The sequence below is a fragment of the Chroicocephalus ridibundus genome, chromosome 16, assembly GCF_963924245.1.
Source record: "Chroicocephalus ridibundus chromosome 16, bChrRid1.1, whole genome shotgun sequence".
NCBI classification, from domain to species: domain Eukaryota; kingdom Metazoa; phylum Chordata; class Aves; order Charadriiformes; family Laridae; genus Chroicocephalus; species Chroicocephalus ridibundus.
The window spans coordinates 9,706,246-9,732,735 of record NC_086299.1 but is presented as its reverse complement, the minus strand read 5'-3'; the positions used below and the strand labels follow the sequence as shown (position 1 = coordinate 9,732,735).

At 62.6% G+C, this 26,490-nt stretch overlaps 1 protein-coding gene across 11 annotated transcripts in view; it reads left to right on the top strand.

Moving 5' to 3' along the window:
- CROCC (ciliary rootlet coiled-coil, rootletin) overlaps positions 1 to 24,473 on the top strand; it is a 36,975-nt gene extending 12,502 nt beyond the window's left edge. For 9 of the 11 annotated variants that reach the window (XM_063353660.1, XM_063353659.1, XM_063353669.1 and 6 more), the window contains 23 exons: positions 1,012 to 1,173; positions 2,176 to 2,320; positions 4,417 to 4,785; positions 6,178 to 6,371; positions 6,465 to 6,592; positions 7,960 to 8,111; positions 9,759 to 9,860; positions 9,942 to 10,076; positions 11,463 to 11,594; positions 11,683 to 11,921; positions 13,760 to 13,919; positions 14,057 to 14,224; positions 15,335 to 15,671; positions 16,735 to 16,862; positions 16,937 to 17,057; positions 18,104 to 18,261; positions 18,366 to 18,569; positions 18,658 to 18,858; positions 18,941 to 19,090; positions 20,263 to 20,421; positions 21,666 to 21,797; positions 23,623 to 23,754; positions 23,868 to 24,471. In XM_063353660.1, the coding sequence (XP_063209730.1) occupies positions 1,012 to 1,173; positions 2,176 to 2,320; positions 4,417 to 4,785; positions 6,178 to 6,371; positions 6,465 to 6,592; positions 7,960 to 8,111; positions 9,759 to 9,860; positions 9,942 to 10,076; positions 11,463 to 11,594; positions 11,683 to 11,921; positions 13,760 to 13,919; positions 14,057 to 14,224; positions 15,335 to 15,671; positions 16,735 to 16,862; positions 16,937 to 17,057; positions 18,104 to 18,261; positions 18,366 to 18,569; positions 18,658 to 18,858; positions 18,941 to 19,090; positions 20,263 to 20,421; positions 21,666 to 21,797; positions 23,623 to 23,754; positions 23,868 to 23,918 (3,859 nt within the window). In that variant the 3' untranslated portion in view covers positions 23,919 to 24,471. Of the gene's footprint in view, positions 1 to 1,011; positions 1,174 to 2,175; positions 2,321 to 4,416; positions 4,786 to 6,177; positions 6,372 to 6,464; positions 6,593 to 7,959; positions 8,112 to 9,758; positions 9,861 to 9,941; positions 10,077 to 11,462; positions 11,595 to 11,682; positions 11,922 to 13,759; positions 13,920 to 14,056; positions 14,225 to 15,334; positions 15,672 to 16,734; positions 16,863 to 16,936; positions 17,058 to 18,103; positions 18,262 to 18,365; positions 18,570 to 18,657; positions 18,859 to 18,940; positions 19,091 to 19,806; positions 19,878 to 20,262; positions 20,422 to 21,665; positions 21,798 to 23,622; positions 23,755 to 23,867 lie in introns of those variants that run through there. The other 2 variants (XM_063353668.1, XM_063353670.1) reach the window with 2 other exon arrangements.
- The last annotated feature ends 2,017 nt before the right edge of the window (positions 24,474 to 26,490 follow it).

Genomic DNA, 26,490 nt, shown 5'->3' with positions numbered 1-26,490 from the left:
CCGTCTGCCCACCCGTGTCCACGTGTCCGCCTCCATCCCTCTGCACGCCCATGTCCATCTGTCCACCCAACCCGTGTCCGTCTGTCCATCTGTGTCCATCTGTCCATCCACCTGCCTACCCGTGTCCGTCTGTCTGTTCGTGTCCACCTGTTTGTCCATCTGCCCACCCGTGTCCATGTGTCTGTCCATGTCTGCCTGTCCATCCGTCTGCTCACCCATGTCCGTCTGCCCACCCATTGCCTGTCTGTCCATCCATCTGCACACCCATGTCTGTCTGTCCGTCTGTGTCCACCTGTCCATCCGTCTGCTCACCCATGTCCATCTGTCCGTCCATCTGTCTGTGTCCACCTGTCCATCCGTCTGCCCACCCGTGTCCATGTGTCCGCCTCCATCCCTCTGCACGCCCATGTCCATCTGTCCACCCAACCCGTGTCCGTCTGTCCATCTGTGTCCATCTGTCCATCCGCCGGTGCACCCGTGTCCGTCTGTCTGTTCGTGTCCACCTGTTTGTCCATCTGCCCACCAGTGTCCATCTGTCCGTCCATGTCTGCCTGTCCATCCGCCTGCTCACCCATGTCCATCCATCTGTTCATGTCCACCTGTCCGTCCATCGGCCCACCCGTGTCCATCTGCCTACTTGTGTCCGTCCGTCCGTCCATCCGTCCGCACGCCCATGTCCATCTGTCCACCCAACCTGTGTCCGTCTGTCCATCTGTGTCCATCTGTCCATCCGCCGGCCTACACACGTCCGTCTGTCTGTTCGTGTCCACCTGTTTGTCCATCTGTCCGTCCATGTCTGCCTGTCCATCCGCCTGCTCACCCATGTCCATCCGTCTGTTCGTGTCCACCTGTCCGTCCATTGGCCCACCCGTGTCCATCTGCCTACCTGTGTCCGTCCGTCCATCTGTCCGCACGCCCATGTCCATCTGTCCGCCCGCCTGTGTCCCTCTGTCCGTCTGTGTCCACCTGTCTGTCCCCCTGCCCACCGCCGGCCGCCTGTCCCTCCGCCAGGGAGCGGCTGCGGGCGGAGGAGGCGCTGGCGGAGGAGCAGCAGCGGGTGGGTGCCCTGCAGCAGGAGCGGGCGCAGCTGCAGCGCCGGGGCGAGGGGCTGGAGGACGCCCGGGACGAGGCCACCCGCGCCGCCGAGGACGCCCGCCAGCAGCTGGAGCACAGGTGGGGGCGAGGGGGGGGACAACACGACACACCAACACCTGGAGGGTGGGGGGGGCTGCCACCCCCCCCCCCCGGGGTGCTGCGTGACAGCGGGTGCTGCGAGATAGTGGGTGCTGCAGCATCCCCCTCCCCAAAGCGGGTGCTGCAAAATCCCAGTGGGTCCCCTGAACCCCCACCCACCCCCCCCAAGGTGGGTGCTGTAACCCCCCATCAAGTGGGGGCTGCAAAATCTCAGTGGGGGGGCCCCTGAAGCCCCCTCCCCACCGATGTGGGTGCCGCAAAATCTCAGCGGGTGCTGCGACCCCCCCAGGTGGGTCCCCTGAAGCGCCCCCCCCCCTCCCCAAAAGTGGGTGCTGCAACCCCTGCCTCAAGTGGGTGCTGCAAATAGTGGGTGCTGGAACCCCCCCCCCTCCAAGTGGGGGCTGCAAAATCTCAGTGGGGGGGCCCCCGAAGCCCCCCCAGGATGGTCCCCTGAAGCCCCCTCCCCAGCGATGTGGGTGCCGCAAAATCTCAGCGGGTGCTGCAACCCCCCCGCGAGTGGGTCCCCTCAGGGCCCCCCCCTCAAAAGCGGGTGCTGCAACCCCTGCCCCAAGTGGATGCTTGAACCCCCCCCCTCCAAGTGGGGGCTGCAAAATCTCAGTGGGGGGGCCCCTGAAGCCCCCCCCGGATGGTCCCCTGAAACCCCCTCCCCACCGATGTGGGTGCTGCCACCTCCCTCCCACCCCCAAACTGGGTGCTGCAACCCCCCCACCCTGTGGGTGCCGCAAAATTTCAGCGGGGTGCTGGAACACACCCCCCCCCCCACTCCAAGTGGGGGCCGCAAAATCTCAGCGGGTGCTGCAACCCCCCCCGCGAGTGGCTCCCCTCAGGGCCTCCCCCCCACCCCCAAAAGCGGGTGCAGCAGGCCCTGCCGCCTCCAAGCGGGTGCTGCAAAAGAGTGGGTGCTGCATTTCCCCCCCCTCCTTCCCCGTTCCCCCCCCCCCCCACCACCCCCCCCGTTAGCCAGCAGCAGGCGGAGGAGCTGGAGGCGCAGCGGGCCGGGGCGCAGCGGGAGCTGCTGGAGGCGCGGGAGGCGCTGAGGCGGGCGGCCATGGAGGCCGAGGTGGCGAGGGGCGAGCGGGAGGCGCTGGCAGAGGCGCTCAGCAAGGTGGGTGCCCCCATCCACCCCCCCCCCCACACACACACACCCCCACACCCCCACTTTCCCCCCCCCGGGACCCCCTGCAGCGGGTGCAGCCCTGTGCAGTGGGTGCAACAACACCCACCCCCATCAGGCTTAGCCCCCTCTGCGGCGGGTGCAACCCCTGCACCAAGTCGTCCCCCCCCCCCCCCCCAACCATGCAGCAGGTGACACCCCCCCCCCCCCTGCACTGGGTCGGCCCCCCCCACCAGGCACTGGGTGCCCCCTGTGCGCTGGGTGCCCCCCAAGCAGCAGGTCCCCCCCGCCCCCGCCATGTACTGGTACCCCCCCACCCCCCATGCGCTGGGTGCCCCCTGAGCACTGGGTTGTCCCCCCCCCGCCATGTATTGGTACCCCCCCCCCCACCCCAAGCACTGGGTACCCCCCAAACAGCAGGTTCCCCCCGGCTATGCGCTGGGTGCCCCCCCATGCAGCGGGTGCCCCCCAAGCACTGGGTGTCCCCCCCCGTGCCCTGGGTGCCCCCTGAGCACTGGGTCGTCCCCCCCCCATGTATTGGTACCCCCCCCAAGCACTGGGTACCCCCCAAACAGCAGATCCCCCCCCCCCCCGCTATGCACTGGGTGCCCCCCCAAGCACTGGGCTTCCCCCAAAGCACTGGTAACCCCCGTGCCCTGGGTGTCCCCCCCATGCCCTGGGTGCCCCCCCATGCCCTTGGTGCCCCCCATGCTCTGGTTGCCCCCCCATGCTCTGGTTGGCCCACCATGTCCTGGTTGCGCCTCCCCCCCCCCCCCCCACATGCCCTGGTCCCCCTCATGCACTAGGTGCCCCCCCCATGCCCTGGGTGCCCCCCGTGCCCTGGTTGCCCCCCAAGCAGCAGGTTCCCCCCATGCACTGGGTGTTCCCTATGCCGTGGTCCCCCCCATACCCTTGGTGCCCCCCGTGCCCTGGGTGCCCTCGAAGCAGCAGGTCCGCCTCAAGCACTGGTACCCCCCCGTGCCCTGGGTCACCCCCCATGCACTGGGTGCTCCCCATCCAGCAAGTGCCCCCCCCATGCCCTAAGTCCCCCCTGTGCCCTGGTTTCCCCCCATGGCCTGAGTGTCCCCAAGACGCAGGTGCCCCCCCCCCCCCCGCCCCGTGCCCTGAGTGCCCTCCGTTCCCTGGGTGCCCCCCATGCAGCAGGTGCCCCCCCATACCCTTGGTGCCCCCCAAGCAGCAGGTGCCCCCCCCCATGCCCTGGGTGCCCCCATGCAGCAGGTCCCCCCCATGCCCTGGGTGCTCCCTATGCCGTGGTCCCCCCCATGCCCTGGGTGCCCCCCAAGCAGCAGGTCCCCCTCAAGCACTGGTACCCCCCCATGCCCTGGGTCACCCCCCATGCACTGGGTGCCCCCCCCATGCCTAAGATCCCCCTGTGCCCTGGTTTCCCCCCATGCCCTGAATGCCCCCCAAGCAGCAGGTGCCTCCCCCATGCCCTGGGTGCCCCCCATGCCCTGGGTGCCCCCATGCAGCAGGTCCCCCCCATGCCCTGGGTGCTCCCTATGCCATGGTCCCCCCCGTGCCCTGGGTGCCCCCATGCAGCAAGTCCCCCCCGTGCCCTGGGTGCTCCCTATGCCATGGTCCCCCCCATGCCCTGGGTGCCCCCCAAGCAGCAGGTCCCCCTCAAGCACTAGTACCCCTCCATGCCCTGGGTCACCCCCCATGCACTGGGTGCCCCCCAAGCAGCAGGTGCCCCCCCCCCATGCCCTGGGTGCCCTCCGTTCCCTGGTTGCCCCCATGCAGCAGGTCCCCCCCATGCCCTGGGTGCTCCCTATGCCATGGTCCCCCCCGTGCCCTGGGTGCCCCCCAAGCAGCAGGTGCCCCCCCCCATGCCCTGGGTGCCCTCCGTTCCCTGGGTGCCCCCCATGCAGCAGGTCCCCCCCATGCCCTGGGTGCTCCCTATGCCTTGGTCCCCCCCGTGCCCTGGGTGCCCCCCATGCAGCAGGTCCCCCCCATGCCCTGGGTGCCCTCCGTTCCCTGGGTGCCCCCATGCAGCAGGTCCCCCCCATGCGCTGGGTGCCCCCCAAGCAGCAGGTGCCCCCACCCGCGCTGTCCCCCCCCCTCCCCAGGCTCAGAGCAGCTGCGGGGAGCGGGCGGCGGCCGAGCGGGCGGCGGCGGCGGAGGCGGCCCGGCTGCGGGAGGCGCTGGCCAGGACCAGCGAGCTGGCGGCCGGGCTGGCCCGGGAGCGGCGGGAGCTGGCCCGGGGGCTGGCCCGGCTGCAGCAGGAGCGGGAGAGCGGCCGCAGCCGCAGCCGGGAGCTGGGCCGGGAGCTGGCGGCGCTGCGGGGGAGGCTGGAGCGGGGCCGGCGGGCCGGGGCGGCCGAACGGCTGGGGCTGGAGCGGGCCCGCCGGGCGGCCGAGGAGGGCTGGCGGGGGCTGCGGGGCGAGCTGCGGGCACTGCGGGGCCAGCACCTCCGGCTGCGCCAGCACCTGGGCCAGGTGGGGCGGGGAGGGGGGCGAGCGGCAGGGGGGCGCTGGGAGGGGAGGGGAGGGTGCAGGGGGGGACTGGGAGGGACGGGGAGGGTACAGGGTGGGACTGGGAGGGATGGGGCGGGTGCAGGGGGTGACTGGGATCACGCATGGGGCAACTGGGAGGGATGGGGCGGGTGCAGGGGGTAACTGGGAAGGATGAGGAGGGTGCAAGTGGTGACTGGGAGAGATGGGGAGGGTGAATGGAGTAACTGGGAGGGATGGGGAGGGTGCAGGGGGGGACTGGGATGGATGGGGAGGGTGAATGGGGTAACTGGGAAGGATGAGGAGGGTGCAAGGGGTGACTGGGAGGGATGGAGAGGGTGCAGGGGGGGACCGGGATGGATGGGGAGGGTGAATGGGGTAACTGGGAAGGATGAGGAGGGTGCAAGGGGTGACTGGGAGGGATGGGGAGGGTGAATGGGGTAACTGGGAGGGATGGGGAGGGTGCAGGGGGCGACTAGGAGGGTGAATGGGGTTACTGGGAGGGATGGGCAGGGTGTCCAGGGTAACTGGAAGGGATGGAGAGGGTGCAGAGGGTAACTGGGAGGGACGGGGAGGGTGCAGGGGGGAACTGGGAGGGGTGGGGAGGGTGTATGGGGTGACTGGGAGGGATGGGGAGGGTATATGGGGCGACTGGGAGGGACGGGGAGGGTATATGGGGCGACTGGGAGGGACGGGGAGGGTGCAGGGGGCGACTGGGAGGGGTGGGGAGGGTGCAGGGGGTGACTGGGATCATGCATGGGGCAACTGGGAGGGATGGGGCAGGTGCAGGGGGTAACTGGGAAGGATGAGGAGGGTGCAAGGGGTGACTGGGGAGGGTGCAGGGGGTGACTGGGAGGGATGGAGAGGGTGCAGGGGGTGACCGGGATCATGCAGGGGGCAACTGGGAGGGATAGGCGGGTGCAGGGGGTAACTGGGAAGGATGAGGAGGGTGCAAGGTGTGACTGGGAGGGATGGAGTGGTTGCATAAGGCAACTGGGAGGGATGTGGAGGGTGAATGAGGTAACTGGGAGGTATATGGAAGGTGAATGGGATAACTGGGATGGATGGAGAGGGTGCAGGGGGTGACTAGGAGGGTGCAGAGGGTGACTGGGAGGGATGGGGAGGCTGAATGAGGTAACTGGGAGGGATGGGGAGGGTGCAGGGGGTGACTGGGATGGTGCATGGGGCAACTGGAAGGGATGGGGAGGGTGCAGGGGGCAACTAGGAGGGTGCAGAGGGTGACTGGGAGGGATGGGGAGGGTGAATGGGGTAACTGGGAGGATGCATGGACTTGCTGGGAGGACCACGGCGGATGCATGGGGCAACTGGGAGGACGCTATGGGGCAAGCGGCCGCCTGACGCCCCGCGCCCCGCCAGGCGGTGCAGGAGCAGAACGCGGCGGGCGAGGCGCTGGCGCAGGCGCGGGGGGAGCAGGAGCGGTTGCGGGACGAGCTGCTGCGGCTCAGCCGGGCCCGCGAGGGACTGGCCAAGGAGGGGGCCAGCCTGGCCGTCCAGCTCGCCGCCGCCCAGCGCCACGGCCAGGATCAGGCCCAGGAGGCGGCCGGGCTCAGGTGGGTGCTGGAGGGGGGGTGTGAGGGTGTCTCTTCCCCCGCCCTCCGCCATCCCCAGCGGTTTGGGCAGCGTGGCGGGCGGTGTTTCGGCAGGTCGGAGAAGGAGGGGCTGGAGAGCAGCATCTTCCAGCTGCAGCAGCAGCTGGCCCAGCTCGACACCCGCAACCAGCAGCTGGAGGCGGAGGGACGGAGCCTGCTGCAGGCCAAGGAGGCGCTGGAGGGTGAGGGGTCCCGGCCATCCTCATCTCCATCCCCATCCACGCTCATCTTCATCCTCATCCATCCCTATTCCTCCTCATCTCCATCTTCATCCTCATCGTATTCATCCCGGCCTTCATCCTCACCACTGTCATCCATCTCTATCCCCTCATCCATCCCCATCTTCATCCTCATCCCTGTCTTCATCCCCATGCCCATCCCCTTCTTCATCCTCATGCCCATCCATCCTCTTCATCCCCATCTTCATCCCCATTCATCCCTTTCTTCATACCCATTCCCATCCATCCCTTTCTTCATCCCTTTCTTCATCCCCGTCTTCACCCCATTCCCATCCATCCCCATCTTCATCCCCATTCCCATCCAGCCTCGTCTTCATCCCCATTCCCATCCATCCCTTTCTTCGTCCCCGTCTTCACCCCATTCCCACCCAGCCCCATCTTCATCCCCATTCCCATCCGTCCCCTTCTTCATTCCCGTCTTCATCCCCATTCCTATCCGTCCCCTTCTTCATTCCCGTCTTCAACCCCATTCCCATCCGTCCCCTTCATCATTCCCGTCTTCATCCCCATTCCCATCCGTCCCCTTCATCATTCCTGTCTTCATCCCCATTCCCATCCATCCCCTTCTTCATCCCCTTCTTCACCCCATTCCCATCCAGCCCCGTCTTCATCCCCACTCCCATCTATCGCTGTCTTCATCCCCGTCTTCATCCCCATTCCCATCTGTCCCCTTCTTCATCCTTGTCTTCATCCCTATTCCCATCCATCCCTTTCTTCATCCCCGTTTTATCCCCTTCTTCATCCCCATCTTGACCGCATTCCCATCCATCCCCTTCTTCATCCCCATCTTCATCCCCATTCCTCTCCATCCCTTTCTTCATCCCCATCTTGACCCCATTTCCATCCATCCCTTTTTTCATCCCCATCTTCATCCCCTTCTTCATCCCCATCTTGACCCCATTCCCATCCATCCCCTTCTTCATCCCCATCTTGACCCCATTCCCATCCATCCCCTTCTTCATCCCCATCTTGACCCCAGTCCCATCCATCCCCTTCTTCATCCCTGTGTTCATCCCCATTCCCATCCATCCACTTCTTCATCCTCATCTTCGTTTTCATCCCCGCCTACCCTGCTCCATCCCCATCCATCCCCATCTTCATCCCCATCCACCCTCTCCATCTCTGCCCGTCCTCATCTCCATCCTCATCCGTCCCTCTTCCCCCCTCCCCATCCATCCCCATCCACCTGCAACCGCGTCCCCACCGTGTCCCTGCTCCTGTCCCTTAACCCACCCCCGGGCCGGGGTTGGGGGGTGGGGGGGGTTCCCCACTGACACGCTGCGGGGGGCGGGGGGGGGGTGTCCCGGCAGCGGAGCTGAGCGCCGCGCGGCTGGAGCGGGAGCAGGAGCTGCAGGCCCGGCGGCAGGCGGTGGCGGCGGCCGAGGCGGCGGCGGTGACGGTGGCCCTGCAGAGCGCCCGCGACGCCCACCGCGACGAGCTCGACCGCCTGCAGCGAGAGAAGGTGGCACCGGGGGGGCTGCGGGCTTTTTTTTTTTTGGGAGGAGTGGGGGGGTGGGGGCATGCTGGTTTTTGAGGAGAAACGCTGGGTTTTGGGGCACGTGAATGACTTTTAGGGGGCGCGATGCTGATTTTTGGAGCGTGATGCTGATTTTTGGGGTGCAGTGTTGGGTTTTGGGGCCTGATGCCGATTTTTAGGGGGCGCGATGCTGATTTTTAGAGCGCGACGCCCCTTTTGGGGTGCAATGCCGACTTTCGGGTCACGATGCTGATTTTTAGTGGGCGTGATGCTGATTTTGGGGGGGTGCGATGCTGATTTTGGGGTGCAGTGTTGACTTTTGGGTCGTGATGCCGATTTTTAGGGGGCGTGATGCTGATTTTTGGAGCGTGATGGTGATTTTGGGGGGGTGCAAAGTTGATTTTTGGGTTGCGATGCTGATTTTTAGGGGGTGCGATGGTGATTTTTGGGGTGCAATGGTGAATTTTGGGTCGCGATGCCGATTTTTAGGGGGCGTGATGCTGATTTTTGGAGCGCGATGGTGATTTTGGGGGGGGGTGCCATGCTGATTTTGGGGTGCAACGTTGATTTTTGGGTCGCAATGTTGATTTTTGGGTCGTGATGCCGATTTTTAGGGGGTGCGATGGTGATTTTTGGGGTGCAATGTTGCTTTTTGGGTCGCGATGCCGATTTTTAGGGGGCGCGATGCTGATTTTTGGAGCGCGATGCTGATTTTGCGGGGGTGCGATGTTGATTTTTGGGGCACGATGCTGATTTTTAGTGGGCGTGATGCTGATTTTGGGGGGGTACGATGCTAATTTTGGGGCGCAGTGTTGACTTTTGGGTCGCGATGCCGATTTTTAGGGGGCGTGATGCTGATTTTTGGAGCGCGATGGTGATTTTGGGGGGGGGTGCCATGCTGATTTTGGGGCACAATATTGATTTTTGCGGCACGATGCTGATTTTTGGGTCGCGATGCCGATTTTTAGGGGGCATGATGCTGGTTTTTGGAGCACGATGCTGATTTTGGGGGGGTGCGATGTTGATTTTGGGGCACAATATTGATTTTTGGGGCACGATGCTGATTTTTAGAGCACAATGCTCTTTTTTGGGGGGGGCACGACGCTGATTTTTGAGCGCGGTGTTGATCTTTGGGTCGCGATGCTGATTTTTAGGTGGCGTAATGTGGATTTTTGGAGTGTGATGGTGATTTTGGAGAGGGTGCGATGCTGATTTTGGGGTGCGATGCTGATTTTTTGGAGTGCGATGCTCGTTTTGGGGGGGCGCGATGCTGATTTTGGAGGGCAGTGTTGATTTTGGGGTCACGATACTGAGTTTTAGGGGGCGTGATGCTAATCTTTGGCGCGTGGTGGTGCTTTTGGGGAGGGCCCAGTGCTGATTTTGGGGGGCGATGTTGATTTTTCGGACCACGGCGCCGATTTTTAGGGGGCGTGCTGCTGATTTTGGCGGGGGGGAGGGCGTGCAACGCTGGCCGTTGGGGCGCGATGCTGATTTTTCGGTGCGCAATGCTGATTGTCGGGGTGCAGCGGTGATTTTGGGGCTGCCGTGGTGACTTTTGGGGCACCATGGGTTTTGATGGGCTCCGGTGCTGATTTTTTGGGGGCGCGATGCTGATTTTTTGGGGGGTGGCAGGAGGAGCTGGAGGCCGAGCGGGGCCGGCTGGCTCGGGAGCAGGAGGAGCTGGTGGCCGAGCTGGCGGCGACGCGGCGGCAGCGCGAGAGCGAGAAGCAACAGGTGGGTGTCCCCGATGTCCCCCCATGTCCCAGCTCCCGTGTCCCCCCGCCACGGGCTGATCCGTGCCCCCCCCCACCCCAGGCGCTGGCGCTGCAGGAGGAGGAGAGGGCGGCGCTGGGGGAGACGCTGCGGGGGCTGCAGCAGAGCCTGGCCGAGGCCACGGCCGAGCTGGAGCAGCAGCGGCGAGAGGTCACCGACCACCAGGAGAAGGAGCAGGTGGGTGGGTGAGGGGGGGGAGAGTCCTGGGACACCCCCCCCAGAATGGCACAGAGCCCCACGTGTCCCCCAGTGCAAGTCCCATGCCTGGGTGTCCCCTGCCATTGCAACCCCCCCATATCTGGGAGTCCCCTATGTCCTCCCCCCGCCCCATTCCAAACCCCCATGCCCAGGTGTCTCCTGTGCCCCCCCCCCATTCCAAACCCCCATGCTTGGGCATCCTCTGTGGCGCCCCCATTGCAACCCCCGATCCCTGGGAGTCCTCCGTGTCCCCCGTGTCTCCCCCCCCATTGCAAACCCCCGTGCCCAGGTGTCCCCTGTGCCCCCTCCTATTGCAAACCCCCATGGCTGGGCATCCCCTATGGCCCCCCCCCATTACAAACCCCTATGGCTGGGTATCTCCTATGCCCCCCCCCCATTACAAACCCCCATGGCTGGGTATCCCCTATGGCCCCCCCCATTACAAACCCCCATGGCTGGGTATCTCCTATGCACCCCCCCCCATTGCAAACCCCCATGGCTGGGTATCCCCTATGCCCCCCCCCCCATTACAAACCCCCATGGCTGGGTATCTCCTATGCACCCCCCCCCATTGCAAACCCCCATGGCTGGGTATCCCCTATAGCCCCCCCCCCCCATTGCAAACCCCCATGGCTGGGTATCTCCTATGCACCCCCCCCCATTGCAAACCCCCATGGCTGGGTATCCCCTATGCCCCCCCCCCCATTGCAAACCCCCATGGCTGGGTATCCCCTATGACCCTCCCCGCTGCAAACCCTCATGCCTGGGCATGCTCAGTGCCCCCCCCGCTTCCAAGCCCCCGTACCTGGGTGTCACCCCCCCATTGCAAGTCCCAATGCCTGAGGGTTGCCCCCCCCACCCCCCCATGTTGCAAGCCCCCGTGTCCAAGCATTGACCCTCTTTCTGTGCTCAGGTGTCCCCGATGTCCCCCCCCCTTGCAAACCCCTATTCCTGGGCATTCCCTATGCCCCCCCGCCATTGCAAACTCCTATGCCTGAGCATCCCCTATGGCCCCCCCCATGCCTGGGCGTCCTCTGTGCCCCCCCCATTGCAAGCCCCCACGCCTGGCCATCTCCCCTATTGCACCCCCCAATGCCCGATGGTCACCTTCCCCATTGCAAGCCCCCCCACTACACACTCCCCGTGCTTGTAGCTGCTCTAGTGACCCCCCCCTCTCCTTGCAGCCCGCTAATTGCAAGCTCCCCCCCCCACAACTCCCCCTTGCAATCTCCCTGGCGATGGGGATGCTGACATGTGTGACATGTGGTACCCAAGCATTTCCGTCCCCACTGCCATCCCCTGCCGGGACCCCGACACTGCCGGGGGGGACTCAGGGTGCTGTACCCCCCCCTCAACCTTCTGCAGAGCCTGTCTGCGGAGCTGCGCAGCCTGCGGGCCCAGGCGGAGGAGACGGCAGCCACCCACGAACGCGAGGCCAAGACTCTCCGTGAGCAAGCGACGGCGGCGGCCAAGCAGCGGGACAGTGCCCTGCGGGAGGTGAATCCCAAACCGCCCCCCGCCCCAGACCCCTTCCAACCCCCCAGAACGCCCCCACCCCCTCAACTTCCATCCACCCCGGCTGCAGGCGGAGGAGGCGCGGGCGCAGCTGCGGCTGGTGGCGGAGGCGCGGGCGGCGGGGCGGCGGGAGCTGCTGGAGGCGCAGCGGGAGGCGCGGGAGAGCCGGGAGGGCCAGGAAGCGCAGCGGCGGCAGGCGCAGGAGGCGCGCCGGGCCCTGGGAGACGAGGCCAGGGAGAAAGAAGCCCTGCGGCGCTCCAACGAGGAGCTGCGGGCGGCTCTGCGGCGCGCCGAGGGCGAGCGCATCAGGTGAGGGTCAGGGGGATGCTCAGGACAAGGGGATGCCCAAGTTGGGACGTACATGGGGGGGATGCATCACCTTGGAGGGTGATGCTCGGGGTCGACGTGATGCTTGGGACAAGGGGAATGCTCAAGTTGGGAGATGCAGAGGATGGTGCGATGCCTTGAAGGGGGATGCTCCGGGTCAGGGTGATGCTTGGGGTCAAGGCGATGCTCAGGACAAGGGGATACCCAAGTTGGGGCTTATATGGGGTGATGCAGCACCTTGGGGGGTGATGCTTGGGGTCAGGGTGATGCTCAGGACAGGGGAATGATCAAGTTGGAAGATGCTGGGAATGGTGCGATGCCTTGGAGGGTGATGCTCGGGACAAGGGTGATGCTCGGGACAAGGGGATGCCCAAGTTGTGACTTACATGGGATGGTGGGATGACTTGGAGAGCGATGGTTGGGGTTGAGGTGATGCTTGGGACATGGGGATGCTCAAGTTGGGAGATGCAGGGGATAGTGGGATGCCTTGGAAGGTCATGCTGGGGACAAGGGTGACGCTTGGGATCAAAGGGATGCCCAGTTTGGGAGATGCAGGGGATGGTGGGATGCCTTGGAGCGTGATGCTCGGACAAGAGTGATGGTTGGGACATGGGGATGCCCAAGGTGGGACTTGCACGGGGTGATGCAGCACCTTGAAGGGTGATCCTCAGGATCAGAATGATGCTCGGGGTCGGGGTGATGCTCAGGACAGGGGGAATGTCCAATTTGGGAGATGCAGGGGATGGTGCAATGCCTTGGAGAGTGATGCTGGGGGTCGGGGTGATGCTTGGGACATGGGGATGCTCAAGTTGGGAGATACAAGGGATGGTGTGATGCCTTGGAGCATGATGTTCAGTGTCAGGGTGATGCTCAGGACAAGGAGATGCTCAAGTTGGGACTTAGATGTGGTGATGCAGCACCTTGGAGGGTGATGCTTGGGGTCAGGGTGATGCTCAGGGCAGGGGAATGATCAAGTTGGAAGATGCAGGGAATGGTGGGATGCCTTGGAGGGTGATGCTCGGGACAAGGGGATGCCCAAGTTGTGACTTACATGGGATGGTGGGATGACTTGGAGAGCGATGGCTGGGGTTGAGGTGATGCTTGGGACATGGGGATGCTCAAGTTGGGAGATGCAGGGGATGGTGCGATGTCTTGGAGGGCGATAGATAGGGTCGGGGTGATGGTCAGGACAAGGGGGATGCTCAAGTTGGGACTCATATGGGGTGGTGTGATGACTTGGTGGGTGATGCTCAGAGTTTGGGTGATGTTTGGGATAAGGGCATACATGGGAGGGTGCGGTGACTTGGAGAATGATGCTCGGGGTCGGGGTGACAATTAGGCCGTGGGGATGTTCACGTTGGGAGATGCAGGGGATGGTGTGATGCCTTGGAGGGTGATGGTCCAGGTCAGGGTGATACTCGGGACAAGGGGACGGAAGTTTGGGGATCGGAGGATGCACTGGAACAGGATGCCCGGGACAAGGCGGATGCACGGGGCGAGCGGTGCTTGGGATGGGGCAGTGCCTTAGAGGGGGATGCTGGGGGACAGAGGGGGAGTTTGGGGTGGCAGTGCTCAGGGTGGGGGCTGCCCTGATGGGGCGATACCCAGCAGGGGGGGTACCTAAGGCGGGGGGGATGCTCAGGGGTGGGGGGATACCTGGGATGGGGATGGCTTGGAGCGGGACGCTTGGGACCGGGGCTGGCTCCGGACAGGGCGATGCTCGGGGCGATGCCAGGGATGGGGAGATGCTTGGGGCCAGGGTGATGCCTCCCGGGGCGGGTGATGCCAACCCCTTGTCCCCCCCACCCCTGCTCCGTCAGCCTGAAGCGTGCCGGCGAGGAGAAGGAGCAGCAGCTGGCGCTGGTGGAGGACGGGCGGGCGGCGGCGGAACGGGAGGTGACGGAGCTGCGGGCCGCCCTGCGGGAGCTGGAGCGCGCCCGCCTCGACGCCCGCCGCGAGCTGCAGGAGCTGCGCCGGCAGGTGAGGAGGAGGAGGAGGAGGATGGCAGGGACCTCCTCCCCCCTCCCCGCCCCCCACCTCCCACCCATCGCCCCCCCCCCAGCCTTCCCCAGCCATCGGGGGTGTCCCCAAGCCGCCCCCATCTCCTGGGTGGGCAGGTGAAGGACCTGGACAGCGAGAACAGCAAGAGGAGCAAGGAGGTGGGCGAGCTGCAGGCGCGTGTGGCCCTGGAGGAGCAGCGGGAGGAGGAGAGCCGCCGCCAAGCCTTCGGCCTCAAGCAGAAGGTGGCGGAGAGCGAGGCCAGCACGGAGGCCGCCAGGAAGGAGGTGGGGGGCGTCCCTCAGGGTCCCCAGTGTCCCGTTGCTCGCTGCCCCACCTCCCGCCGCCTCCCCATCGCCCCACAGCTCGGTACCCTGCGTATCGAGGTGTCCCTGGCCTTTTGCCCCATAGCTGTGTCCCCGGGTGTCCCCGCTACTCCGTTGCTTGATGCCATGTCCCTGGGTGCCCCTGTCACCTCACTGCTCGGTCCCCTGTGTCCCCAGCACCCCACCGCTCTCATCCCCTGCATCCCTGTGGGTCCCCCATCACCCTGTTGCTGAATCCCCTCCATCCCTGGGGGTCCCCTGTCACCCTATTGCTCCATCCCCTGCATCCCTTGGGGTCCCTTCTGTCCCTGGGATTCCCCATATCCCATTGCTCTATCCTTGGGGGTCCCACATACCCTATTACTCCATCCCTTGCATCCCTGGGGGTCCCCTGCTCCATCCCCTGCATCCCCATCACCCCATCGCTCCATCCCTTGCATCCCTGGGGGTCCTCCGTCCCCCATCACTCCATCCCTGGGGATCCTCCATCCCCCGTTGCTCCATCCGTTGCCTCCCTGGAGGTCCTCCATCCCCCATTGCTCCATCCCTGAGGATCCTCCATCCCCTGTTGCTTCATCCATTGCATCCCCAGGGGTCCTCCATCCCCCATCGCTCCAGCCCTGGGGATCCTCCATCCCCTGTTGCTCCATCCCCTGCATCCTTTGGTGTCCCTTCCATCCCTGGGGTTCCCCATATCCCATTGCTCTATCCTTGGGGGTCCCACATACCCTATTACTCCATCCCTTGCATCCCTGGGGGTCCCCAATACCCCACTGCTCCATCCCCTGCATCCCCATCACCCCATCGCTCCATCCCTTGCATCCCTGGGGGTCCTCCATCCTCCATCACTCCATCCCTGGGGGTCCTCCATCCCCCATCGCTCCATCCCTGGGGGTCCTCCATCCCCCATCGCTCCATCCCTGAGGGTCCTCCATCCCTCGTCGCTCCATCCCTGGGGGTTCTCCATCCCCCGTTGCCCCATTCCTTGTAACCCATCACCCATCTCTCTGCATCCTGCACCCCAACCATTCCCCTGTGACCCCCTTTCCGCCCCCCCGCCCCCTCTCCCAGCTCCAGCACCTGCAGCGGCGGCTGTCGGAGGCGGAGGGCGAATTCCGGCAGCGGGAGAAGGACCTGGCCCGCAGCTTGGAGGAGGCTCGTGGCAACGAGAAGAAGCTGCTGGCTGATGCCCGCAACCTGCAGCTGAAGGTGGAGGCGGCGCGGGGCGAAGCGGCGGAGCTGAGCCTGCGGCTGAGCGCGGCCGAGGGGCGGGCACAGGGGCTGGAAGCCGAGCTGGCCCGCGGCGAGGCCCTGCGCCGGGCTGCCGAAACCCGCCTGGGAGGCATCCAGTCAGCCCTGCGCCGCACCATGGGCATCGGCCGGGTACAGACCAGCTCCCCGGACAAGGGTGAGAGTCCCTGGGGACCCCCAGTGCCTCGTCCCTCGCTTAGGGGCAGGGGATGCATCCTGCTGCAGCGCATCCCGCTGCGGTGCTCTGCATCCTGCACTCCTGGGGGGCCCGGTATCCCATTGCTCCATCCCCCGCGTCCCCGTCACTCTGTTGCTCCATCCACTGCATCCCTTTGGGGGGGTCCCCATACCCTGTTGCTCCAGCCCTTGCATCCCCATCACCTCAGTGCTCTGTCCCCTACATCCCTGGGGTTCCCCATACCCCACGGCTGCCCCTCTTACATCCCTGGGGCCCCCCACCATGCCCCATTGCTCCATCCCCTACATCCCTGGGGGTCACTCATACCCCATTGCTCCATCCCTCATCCCTGGTGGTCCCTCATCACCCTATTACTCCATCCCCTGCATCCCTGGGGGTCCCCCATACCCTATTGCTCCATCCCTGGAGGTCCCTCATACCCCACTGCTCCATCTCTTATGTCCCTGGGGGTGCCCCACACCCCATTGCTCCATCCCCTGCATCCCTGGTGGTCCCTCATCACCCTATTACTCCATCCCCTGCATCCCTGGGGGTCCCCGTACCCCATTGCTCCATCCCTGGCGGTCCCTCATCACCCTATTGCTCCATCCCCTGCATCCCTGGGGGACCCCCATACCCTATTGCTCCATCCCTGGGGGTCCCTCATACCCCACTGCTCCATCTCTTATGTCCCTGGGGGTGCCCCACATCCCATTGCTCCATCCCCTGCATCCCTGGTGGTCCCTCAACACCCTATTACTCCATCCCCTGCATCCCTGGGGGTCCCCGTACCCCATTGCTCCATCCCTGGTGGTCCCTCATCACCCTATTATTCCATCCCCTGCATCCCTGGGGGTCCCCCATACCCTATTGCTCCATCCCTGGGGGTCCCCCATACCCCACTGCTCCATCTCTTACATCCCCAGGGTCCCCCATATCCCACGGGTGCATCCCGTTGCGGCGCACCCCGCTGCGGCTTGCAATCCTCCCTTGGGCGCTGCGCCCCGATGTCCCCACGCCACCATGGTTTGTCCCCATACAGGTGGGGGACCGGAGGGGCCGGGGAGCCCCGGCTCCACCCCGAACGCCGATGCGGCTGCGGAGCCGGAGGCGGTGCGGGCAGCCCTGCGGGAGTTCCTGCGCCAGCTGCAGGACGCGCAGCGGGAGCGGGTATGCGTCCCCTTCCCCTCCCCGCTCCCATCGTCCCCAAAAAGCCCCCTTTTCACCCCATTTTCTCGCCCCAGGAGGAGCTGCGGGTGCAGGTGAGCAGCCTGGGCCGACGGCTGGCGGAGGCGGAAGAGGAGCGGGACAACGCCGGTGCCCGGGCACAGCAGCTCCAGAAGCTGGTGGCTGAGAGTGAGGAAGGTGACGGAGGGGTATTTTCGGGGGGCGCATCCCCCCAAACGGTGGGGTTCGGGGTGATTTGTCCCATGCTGGAGCCTTGCTGGAGAGCGGGGGCTTTGGGGGAAACTGAGGCACGGGGCGGGAGGTGATGCTGCCTGGGACTGCGGGATGCTCGGTGGGGCCCTAAAATCAGTAAAATCGGGAAAACCGCCCATGCAAATCCCGTGAATCCCAGTAAAACCCCCATGCATGCCCAGTAAACCCCAGTAAAGCCGGTAAAAGACCGATGCAGACCCTACTAAGCCCAGTAAAACTGGTAAATGCCCTCTGCATCCCCCATAAATCCCAGTAAAACTGGTAAAAGCCCCCCTGCATCCCCTGTAAACCTCAATAAAATGGGTAAAGCCCCTGTGAACCCCCCCCATAAACCCCAGTAAAACTGGGAAATGCTCCCCTACATCCCCTGGAAATCCCAGTAAAACTGGGAAATGCCCCCCCGCATCCCCTGTAAAAACTCAAGAAAATGGGTAAAGCCCCCCCCGCATCCCCCATAAACCCCAGTAAAACTGGTAAAATCCTCTATGGATCCCCTGTGAACCCCAGTAAAACTGGTAAAAGCCCCCCCGCATCCCCTGTAAACCCCAGTAAAACTGGTAAAAGCCCCCCCGCATCCCCTGTAAAGCTCAGGAAAATGGGTAAAGCCCCCCTGCATCCCCCATAAACCCCAGTAAAACTGGGAAATACTCCCCTGCGTCCCCTGTAAAATGGGTCAATGCCCCATACCTCCCCTGTAAATCCCAGTAAAACTGGGAAATGCCCTGTGCATCCCCTGTATACACCAGTAAAACTGGTAGAAGCCCCTGTGAACCCTCCATAAACCCCAGTAAAACTGGTAAACGCTCCCCTACATCCCCCATAAACCCCAGTAAAACTGGTAAATGCCCTGCGGAACCCCAGTAAAACTGGTAAAAGCTCCTGTGAACCCCCCCATAAACCCCAGTAAAACTGGTAGAAGCCCCTGTGGGTGCCCCCGGGTAGGGTGGGTAACGGCGTCGCGGCCGCGGCAGGGCGTCGCGGCGGGGAGCTGAGCAGCGCCCAGGCCACGCTGCTGCTGCAGGAGGAGACGCTGCGGCGGGGCGAGCGGGAGCGCCGGGCGCTGCGGGAGAAGGTGACGGCGCTGGAACGCAGCCTGCACCTGGCCGAGGGCGAACGCCGAGCCGCCCAGGTGGGCATCGCCATGGGCAGAGGTGGTGGGTGGTGGTGGGGGGCCGCATCCTGCCCCTCTCCCCATCCCTCACCGCTGGGTGCCAGCCTGCCGGTGCCTTGCAGGAGAGGATGAGCGCGGTACGAGCCGGTAAAGCCGAGCTGGAGGATGCCAAGCTGCGGCTGGAGGCGGCGGAGAGCCGCAGCACCCGCCTGGAGCTGCAGCAGCGGGTGCTGGAGGGCGAGCTGCAACGGGCGAGGCTGGCCCTGGGCGAGCGGCAAGCGGAGGCGCGGGCCACGCAGGACCGCGCCGAGCAGCTCCAGAAACAGGTAGCGGCACAAATTCCTCCGAATCCCCCGTTCTGTGCCCGTTTTGCCAAGAGTATTCTTTTCATTCCGCCCCCGTTTCGGGCCGCAGCTCGCCGAGAGCCAGCAGCGCGCCGGAGCTTTGCAGCAGGCGATGGAGCGCTTGAGCGCGGCCTTGGCGGAGGGCGGCTCGAAGGAGGATGCTCCCAGCGCGACGGCGACGGCGTTGGCCGATGGCACCCTGGTCCACGAGCGGCTACTGCAGCTCCAAAGCGCCCTGGCCGCCGGCGAGCTGGACCGCCGGGCGCTGCAGGTGGGAGCCGGCACCCTAGGGTCACACCCCCCCCCCCAGGGTGCTGTCGGTTGGGGGTGACCGTGGGTGTCCCCCGTCCCAGGAGGGGCTGGAGGTGGCCCGTCGGGCGCTGGCGGAGGCGCGGGAGGAGAAGGGAGCGCTGCGGGAGCAGCTGCGGGGGCTGCGGGAGGAGCAGGGGGCCCTGCAGCGCGACAAGGAGGAGCTGGAGGCGCAGGTCCGGCAGCAGCAGGAGGTGAGGACGGGGTTCGGGGGGGGGGGGGGGGGGTGCACCCCACCCTGGTGGGGGGGTGGTGGTGGTGGGGGTCCCCAAATTCCCTGCCCTTTGCCCCCGGGCAGCGCCCTTTGCCCACCCCGGGCGGCATCGTTGACCCCCAGGCAGCCCCACAGCACCCTAATGCCCCCCCCTCCAGCCCCCGGCGTCCTTTTACCCCCCCCCCCCCAGCACCCTGTTGCCCCCCTGCAGCTTCCCTTCTGCACCCCTGTGTGAGCACCCTGTTGCTCCTGTGCAGCACCAGCGCCCTATTGCCCCCCCAGCACCCTATTGCCCCTCACATGCAGCCCCCTGCACCCTCTTGCCCCCCCTCCCCCCCCGCTATTGCCCCCGTGCAGCCTCTTGCACCCTTGAACCTCCCCATGCAGCACCCTATTGCCCCCACGCAGCACACCTTTGCCCCTGCCCCCCCCCTCGCACCACCCTATGGACCCCCATATAGCCCCAGCACCTTATTGCCCCCCCCGCAGCATCCTTTGCCCACTTCTTGCCCCCCCCCATGGCCCCCCATACATCCCCAGCACCCTATTACCCCCCCGCAGCATCCTTTGCCCCCCCATGGCCCCCCATACATCCCCAGCACCCTATTACCCCCCCGCAGCATCCTTTGCCCCCTCCTTGCATTACGCTATTGCCCCCCCACCTTCTTTCCATCACCCTATGGACCCCCCCCACAGCATCAGCACCCTCTTGCCCCCCCTGCAGCATCCTTTGCCCTTCCTTATGGACCCTAATATATATACCCAGCCCCTCTTGCCCCCCCATGCAGCATCTTTTGCCCCCGCCATGCCACCCCGTATACCCCCAGCACCCTATTACCCCCCCTGCAGCATCCTTTGCCCCCCTTATGGCCCCCCATATACCCCCAGCACTGTATTACCCCCCCCCGCAGCATCCTTTGCCCCCTCTATGGCCCCCCATACATCCCCAGCACCCTCTTGCCCCCCCCATGCAGCATCCTTTGCCCCCCCATGGCCCCCCATACATCCCCAGCACCCTATTACCCCCCCCCCAGCAGCATCCTTTGCCCCTCTCCTTGCATCACCCTATTGCCCCCCTCCCTTCCATCACCCCATGGACCCCCCCCATGGTGACTCCCACCTTCCCCCCCCCTCCCCGCCCCCCCGTTGCAGGCCCTGCAGCAGCGGCAGGCGGCGCGGGGCGGGCTGCAGGAGCGGGTGGGCAACCTGCAGCGCGCCCTGGCCCGCTCGCAGGGCGAGAAGCGGGAGGCCGAGCGCGTCGCCCTGCGCCTGGAGAAGGAGCGCAGCGCCCTGCGGGACACCCTGGAGAAGGTGAGGGGGCGGGGGGGGCACCCAGGGGTGGGGGGGGGGGCAGGGGGGCACCGAAAAATTCATCCTTGGGGCCAGGCCGGGGGTGAAAAAATCAAATATAAAACCCCAGACGCAGCTCATTGGCAGCGCGGTGGTATTTTCCAAGCAGAAAATACAGTTTTTTATATATATGGGCTATATGCACTTAAAATATATATCTATAGAGAGAGATATCTATATATATTTTATATGTAATATATATTATTATTATGAGATATGTATTTTAGATGTAAAACATATTTATCTGCTATATTTTGTACTTAACATATACCACCTGCTATATATTATATGTAAAATACATATTTTATCTGCTAAATTTCATATCTAATATATAGTCTGCTACATTTATAGGTAAATACATATTTTTTTTGTCTGCTATATTTTATATTTAATACCCACAACCTGCTACACATTGTGCGGGAAATTTGTATTTTATCTGCTACATTTTATATTTAATAGGTAATCGGCTATATTTATATGTAAAGTACATATATTATCTGCTATTTTATATTTAATATAGACAATCTGCGATATATTACATGTAAAATGTATATTTTACCTGCTAGATTTTATATTTCATATATACAACCTGCTGTATGTTATATGTAAAATATATACTTTATCTGCTAGATTTTGTATCTAATATATAGTCCGCTATATTTATATGTAACTATATAGATTTCATCTGCTATATTTTATATTTAATGTGTACAATCTGCAACATATTATATGTAAAATACATATTTCACCTGCTATATTTTATATTTCATATATACGATCTGCCATATTTATACGTAAAATACATATTGCACCTGCTATATTTTATACTTAATATATTGTCTGCTGTATTTACAGGTGAAATATATATTTCACCTACTACCTTTTATATTTAATATACAGCATATTTATATTTTATATTTATATATTTATATTTTATATTTAATATATAGCATATTTAATATATAATATGCTCCGTTTATATGTAAAATCTATATTCTTGGCTGCATTTTCTATTTAATCTATATAACCTGCCATAGCCTGTATGTTTTATAGGCATGTATTTTATCGGTTGTATGTTATATGTTTATATACGTATTTTTTTCCCATCGGCTGGAGTGAGTGGTGCCATGGGGGGTGGTGGGGGGGGGTGGGGGGGGTGCAGAGCCCTCCCCAGCTCCCCCCCCCCCTGTTTTGCCCCCCCCCAGGTGGAGCGGGAGAGGCTGCGGACGCAGGAGGCCTCGCTGCGGCTCTCGGGGGAGAAGGGCCGGCTGGCGGGAGCGCTGGCCACGGCCGAGCGGGACCTGGCGCAGGCGCAGCACCGCATCCAGCTGCTGCAGGTGGGTGCCCCTCTGCTCCCCGCTGGCACCCCTGGGTGCTGCCCGCCCCGTGGAGGCACCCGGGGATGGCGGGGGGTGGGAGCTGAGCTCTTTTTGGGGGGGCTCATCCCATCCTGCAGAGTGCTGGTGCCTGTATGGGGATGATGCTGAGCTCTTTTGGGGGCTCATCCCATCCTGGAGGGTGCTGGTGCCTGCACTGGGAGGGTGCTGGGCTCTACTGGGGACTCATCCCATCCTGGAGGGTGCTGGTGCCTACACCAGTATGGTGCTGGGCTCTTCTTGGGGGGCTCATCCCATCCTGGAGGGGTGCTGGTGCCTGTATCGGGATGGTGCTGGGCTCTTCTGGGGGGGCACATCCCATCCTGGAGGGTCCTGGTGCCTTCACTGGGAGGGTGCTGGGCTCTACTGGGGGCTTATCCCACCCTGGAGGGTCCTGGTGCCTTCACTGGGAGGGTGCTGGGCTCTACTGGGGGCTTATCCCACCCTGGAGGGTCCTGGTGCCTACACCAGTATGGTGCTGGCTCTTTTGGGGGGGCTCATCCCATCCTGGAGGGTGCTGGTGCCTACACCAGTATGGTGCTGGGCTCTTCTTGGGGGGCTCATCCCATCCTGGAGGGGTGCTGGTGCCTGTATCGGGATGGGACTGTGCTCTTCTGGGGGGGGCACATCCCATCCTGGAGGGTCCTGGTGCCTGCACTGGGAGGGTGCTGGGCTCTACTGGGGGCTCATCCCATCCTGGAGGGTCCTGGTGCCTGCACTGGGATGACGCCAGTGCTTATACTGGGATGGTGCTGGGCTCATCCCAGTTTGTTGGGATGCTGGTGCTTATACTGGGATGGCGCTGGGTTCATCCCAGTTTGTCGGGATGCCAGTATAGTGGGATATTCCTGGGCTCATCCCAGTTTGTAGGAATGCTGGTGTTTATACTGGGGTGGTGCTGGGCTCATCCCAGTTTATAGGGATGCCAGTATAGTGGGATATTCCTGGGCTCATCCCAGTTTGTAGGGATTCTGGTGCTTATACTGGGATGGTGCTGGGCTCATCCCAGTTTGTGGGGATGCTGGTGCTTTTACTGGGATGGCGCTGGGCTCATCCCAGTTTGTTGGGATGCCAGTATAGGGGGATATTCCTGGGCTCATCCCAGTTTGTAGGGATTCTGGTGCTTATACTGGGATGGTGCTGGGCTCATCCCAGTTTGTGGGGATGCTGGTGCTTATACTGGGATGGCGCTGGGCTCATCCCAGTTTGTTGGGATGCCAGTATAGTGGGATATTCCTGGGCTCATCCCAGTTCATGGGGATTATGGTGCTTATACTGGGACAGTGCTGGGCTCATCCCAGTTTGTCGGGATGCCAGTATAGGGGGATATTCCTGGGCTCATCCCAGTTTGTAGGGATGCTGGTGCTTATACTGGGATGGCGTTGGGCTCATCCCAGTTTGTAGGGATGCCAGTATACTGGGATGATGCTGGTGCTTATACTGGGATGGTGTTGGGCTCATCCCAGTTTGTTGGGATGCCAGTATAGTGGGATATTCCTGGGCTCATCCCAGTTTATAGGAATGCTGGTGCTTATACTGGGATGGCGTTGGACTCATTCCAGTTTGTAGGGATGCCAGTATACTGGGATGATGCTGGTGCATATACTGGGATGGCGTTGGACTCATCCCAGTTTGTAGGGATGCCAGTATACTGGGATGCACTGGGCTCATCCCAGTTTGTAGGAATGCTGGTGCTCATACGGGGCTGGCGCTGGGCTCCCCGGCTTGGGGACAGGTTTTGGGGTGATGGCCCCCCCCGTGTCCGTTCCCCCCCCCCCCCCCCCAGGCGCAGGTGTCGGCGCTGGAGCACCCGTCACCCCCGAGCGCGGGGGGGTCTCCGGAGCTGCGGCGGGAGCTGGACCGCCTGCGCATCACCCCGCACCCCGGGGACCGCGGCCACCGCGGCCTGGAGGAGCAGGTCAGTGGCGGGGGGGTGGGGGGGACAGGACACCCCCGGGGGGGGGGGGGGTGACACATATGTCCCCTCCCTTCTCTCCCCCCCCCAACTTTTTCACCCCCCCTCCTTCGCAGATCGCGCTGCTGAAGGGGCAGGAGCTCCACCGTCACCCCACCAGCATCTAGGGCTGCGCACCCCGTCCCCGTCCCCCCCCCGCAGAGACCGGCACAACTCATCTCAGGGGTGAGGGGGGGGGAGAAGCCGTGGAGTTTTCACCGTGGAGTTTTCATCCCGCCACATTCCCTTCTCTCCAGCAAAAAAAAAAGCCGCACTTTACCCCCGGGACGACGACACTCGCGTATTTTTGGTACACGTGTGTGGGGGGGGTGTGTTCCCCCCCTTTTTTCTATCGCAGTTTTTAACAAAAAGTTGGAAAATGCTCCTTTTTTTTTTTTTTTTTACCCCCTCTCCCGGCACCAGCCAAGTCACCGGCTTTATTTTTCCCTTCCTCCCGGCCCTGGCGAGCCCCGACCTTCGGCAGGTCCTAATTTTTCTCCTTTTTCTAACAAAAAAAAAAAAAAACTACTCTATTTTGGTGGGGTTTGGGTTTTTCTTTTTTTTTTTTTTTTTTCTTTTTTTTTTAAGCAAAGAGCAGGATTTTTCTACGGCTATTTTTGGAGTTTGAAGGGGTTTTTACTGGTGCTACTGGGCGGCCCGAGGTCTGGGGGGGGTGTGGGGGGGGGCAGGTTGTCGAGGTGGGGGCTTGGAGCACCATTAAACGTGGATTAAACCCAAACTGGCAGCCCCCCCCCCCCCCCCCCCCCCGAGGTTTTTATTTCGCTGGGGGCGGGGGGGCGCATTTTTGGAGATGCCAACGGGACACCAGGATTGATCCAGGTCCCTAAATTATACTAATAAATAAATAATAATTATAATAATTATTAGTCCCGCTGTCGCTTTGGGGGAGAGCTGCCCCCCCCCGCTCTTTGTTTTAAGCTTTTTTTGGGGGGGGGCTGGGGGGGGGTTTGAGCCCCCAGGGAAGGATGAATCCCTTGTGTCCCCAAGGCCACAAGTGGCGATGGGATGGGGATGGAGTGGGATGGGGCTGGCATGGGATAGGGAAGGGGATGGGGATGAGGATAGGATGGGGATGGAACGGGATAGGGAAGGGGAATGGGATGGGGATGGGAAGGGGTTGGAGAAGGGAAGGGAATGGGAATGGGGAAGGGAAAGGGGATGGGAATGGGGAAGGGAAAGGGGATCGGGATGGGGAGGGGGATAGGAATGAAGATGGAATGGGATGCGGAGGGGGAAGGGGATGGGGATGGGGAGGGGGATGGAGGGGTGGGAAGGGAAGGGGTTGGGAATGGGATGGGAAAGGGGATCGGGATGGGGAGGGTGATAGGGATGAAGATGGAATGGGATGGGGAAAGGGAAGGGGATAGGAATGGGATGGGGAGAGGGATGGAAGGGGCTGGGGAGGGGGATGGGATAGGGATGGGGAAGAGGATAGGGATGAAGATGGAATGGGATGGGGAAAGGGGAGGGTATGGGATGGGGAGGGGAACTGAAGGGGGTGGGAATGGGATGGGAACGGGCATGGGGAAGGGCATGGGGATCAGGAAGGGGATGGGAAGGGGTGGGGATGGAATGGGATGGGGATGGAAGGGGATGGGGAGGGGAATGGAAAGGGGTGGGATGGGGGTGGAATGGAGTAGGGAAGGGGATGGGAATGGAATGGGAGGGGAATGGAAGGGGTTGGAAAAGGGGATGGGATGGGAATGGGGAAGGGGACAGGGATGGGGAGTGGGATAGGGATGAAGATGGAATGGGATGGGGAAAGGGAAGGGGATGGGACGGGGAGGGGAATTGACGGGGATGGGGATGGGCATGGGGAAGGGGATGGGGATCACACAGAATCCCAGACTGGCCGGGGTTGGAAGGGACCTCTGGAGATCATCTAGTCCCAGAGCAGGGTCACCCAGAGCAGGTGGCACAGGAACGCCTCCAGGCGGGGTTGGAATGTCTCCGGAGACGGAGACTCCCCCACCTCTCTGGGCAGCCTGTGCCAGGGCTCTGCCACCCTCACAGCAAAGAAGTTCCTCCTCCTGTTGAGATGGAACTTCCCATGGTCACGTTTGTGCCCGTTACCCCTTGTCCTGTCCCCGGGCACCACTGAGAAGAGCCTGGCCCCATCCTCCTGACACCCCCCCTTTCAGTATTTATCAGCGTTGATAAGGTCCCCCCTCTGCCGTCTTTTTTCCAGACTGAAGAGACCCAAATCCCTCAGCCTTTCTCCATCAGAGAGGGGTTCCAGTCCCCTCAGCACCGGCACAAGGAGGGCACGGAGCTGTCGGAGTGGGGCCGGAGGAGGCCCCGGAGATGCTGGGAGGGCTGGAGCCCCTCTGCTGTGGGGACAGGCTGAGAGAGCTGGGGGGGCTCAGCCTGGAGAAGAGAAGGCTCCGGGGAGACCTTCCAGCCCCTTCCAGTCCCTCAAGGGGCTCCAGGAAAGCTGGGGAGGGACTCTGGAGCAGGGAGGGGAGCCATGGGACGAGGGGAAAAGGTTTTAAGCCAAAAGAGGGGAGATTCAGACAAGATATGGGAAGAAATTCTTGGCTGTGAGGGTGGTGGCCCAGGTTGCCCCATCCCTAAACACCGCAGGCCCCCACCCTTCGTCCTCGTCTATAGGGGAACCGGGCAGCGCCCCAAAATCAACCCCCAAACCACCCGTTATTTTCTAGAAGAGACTCAGAAAAT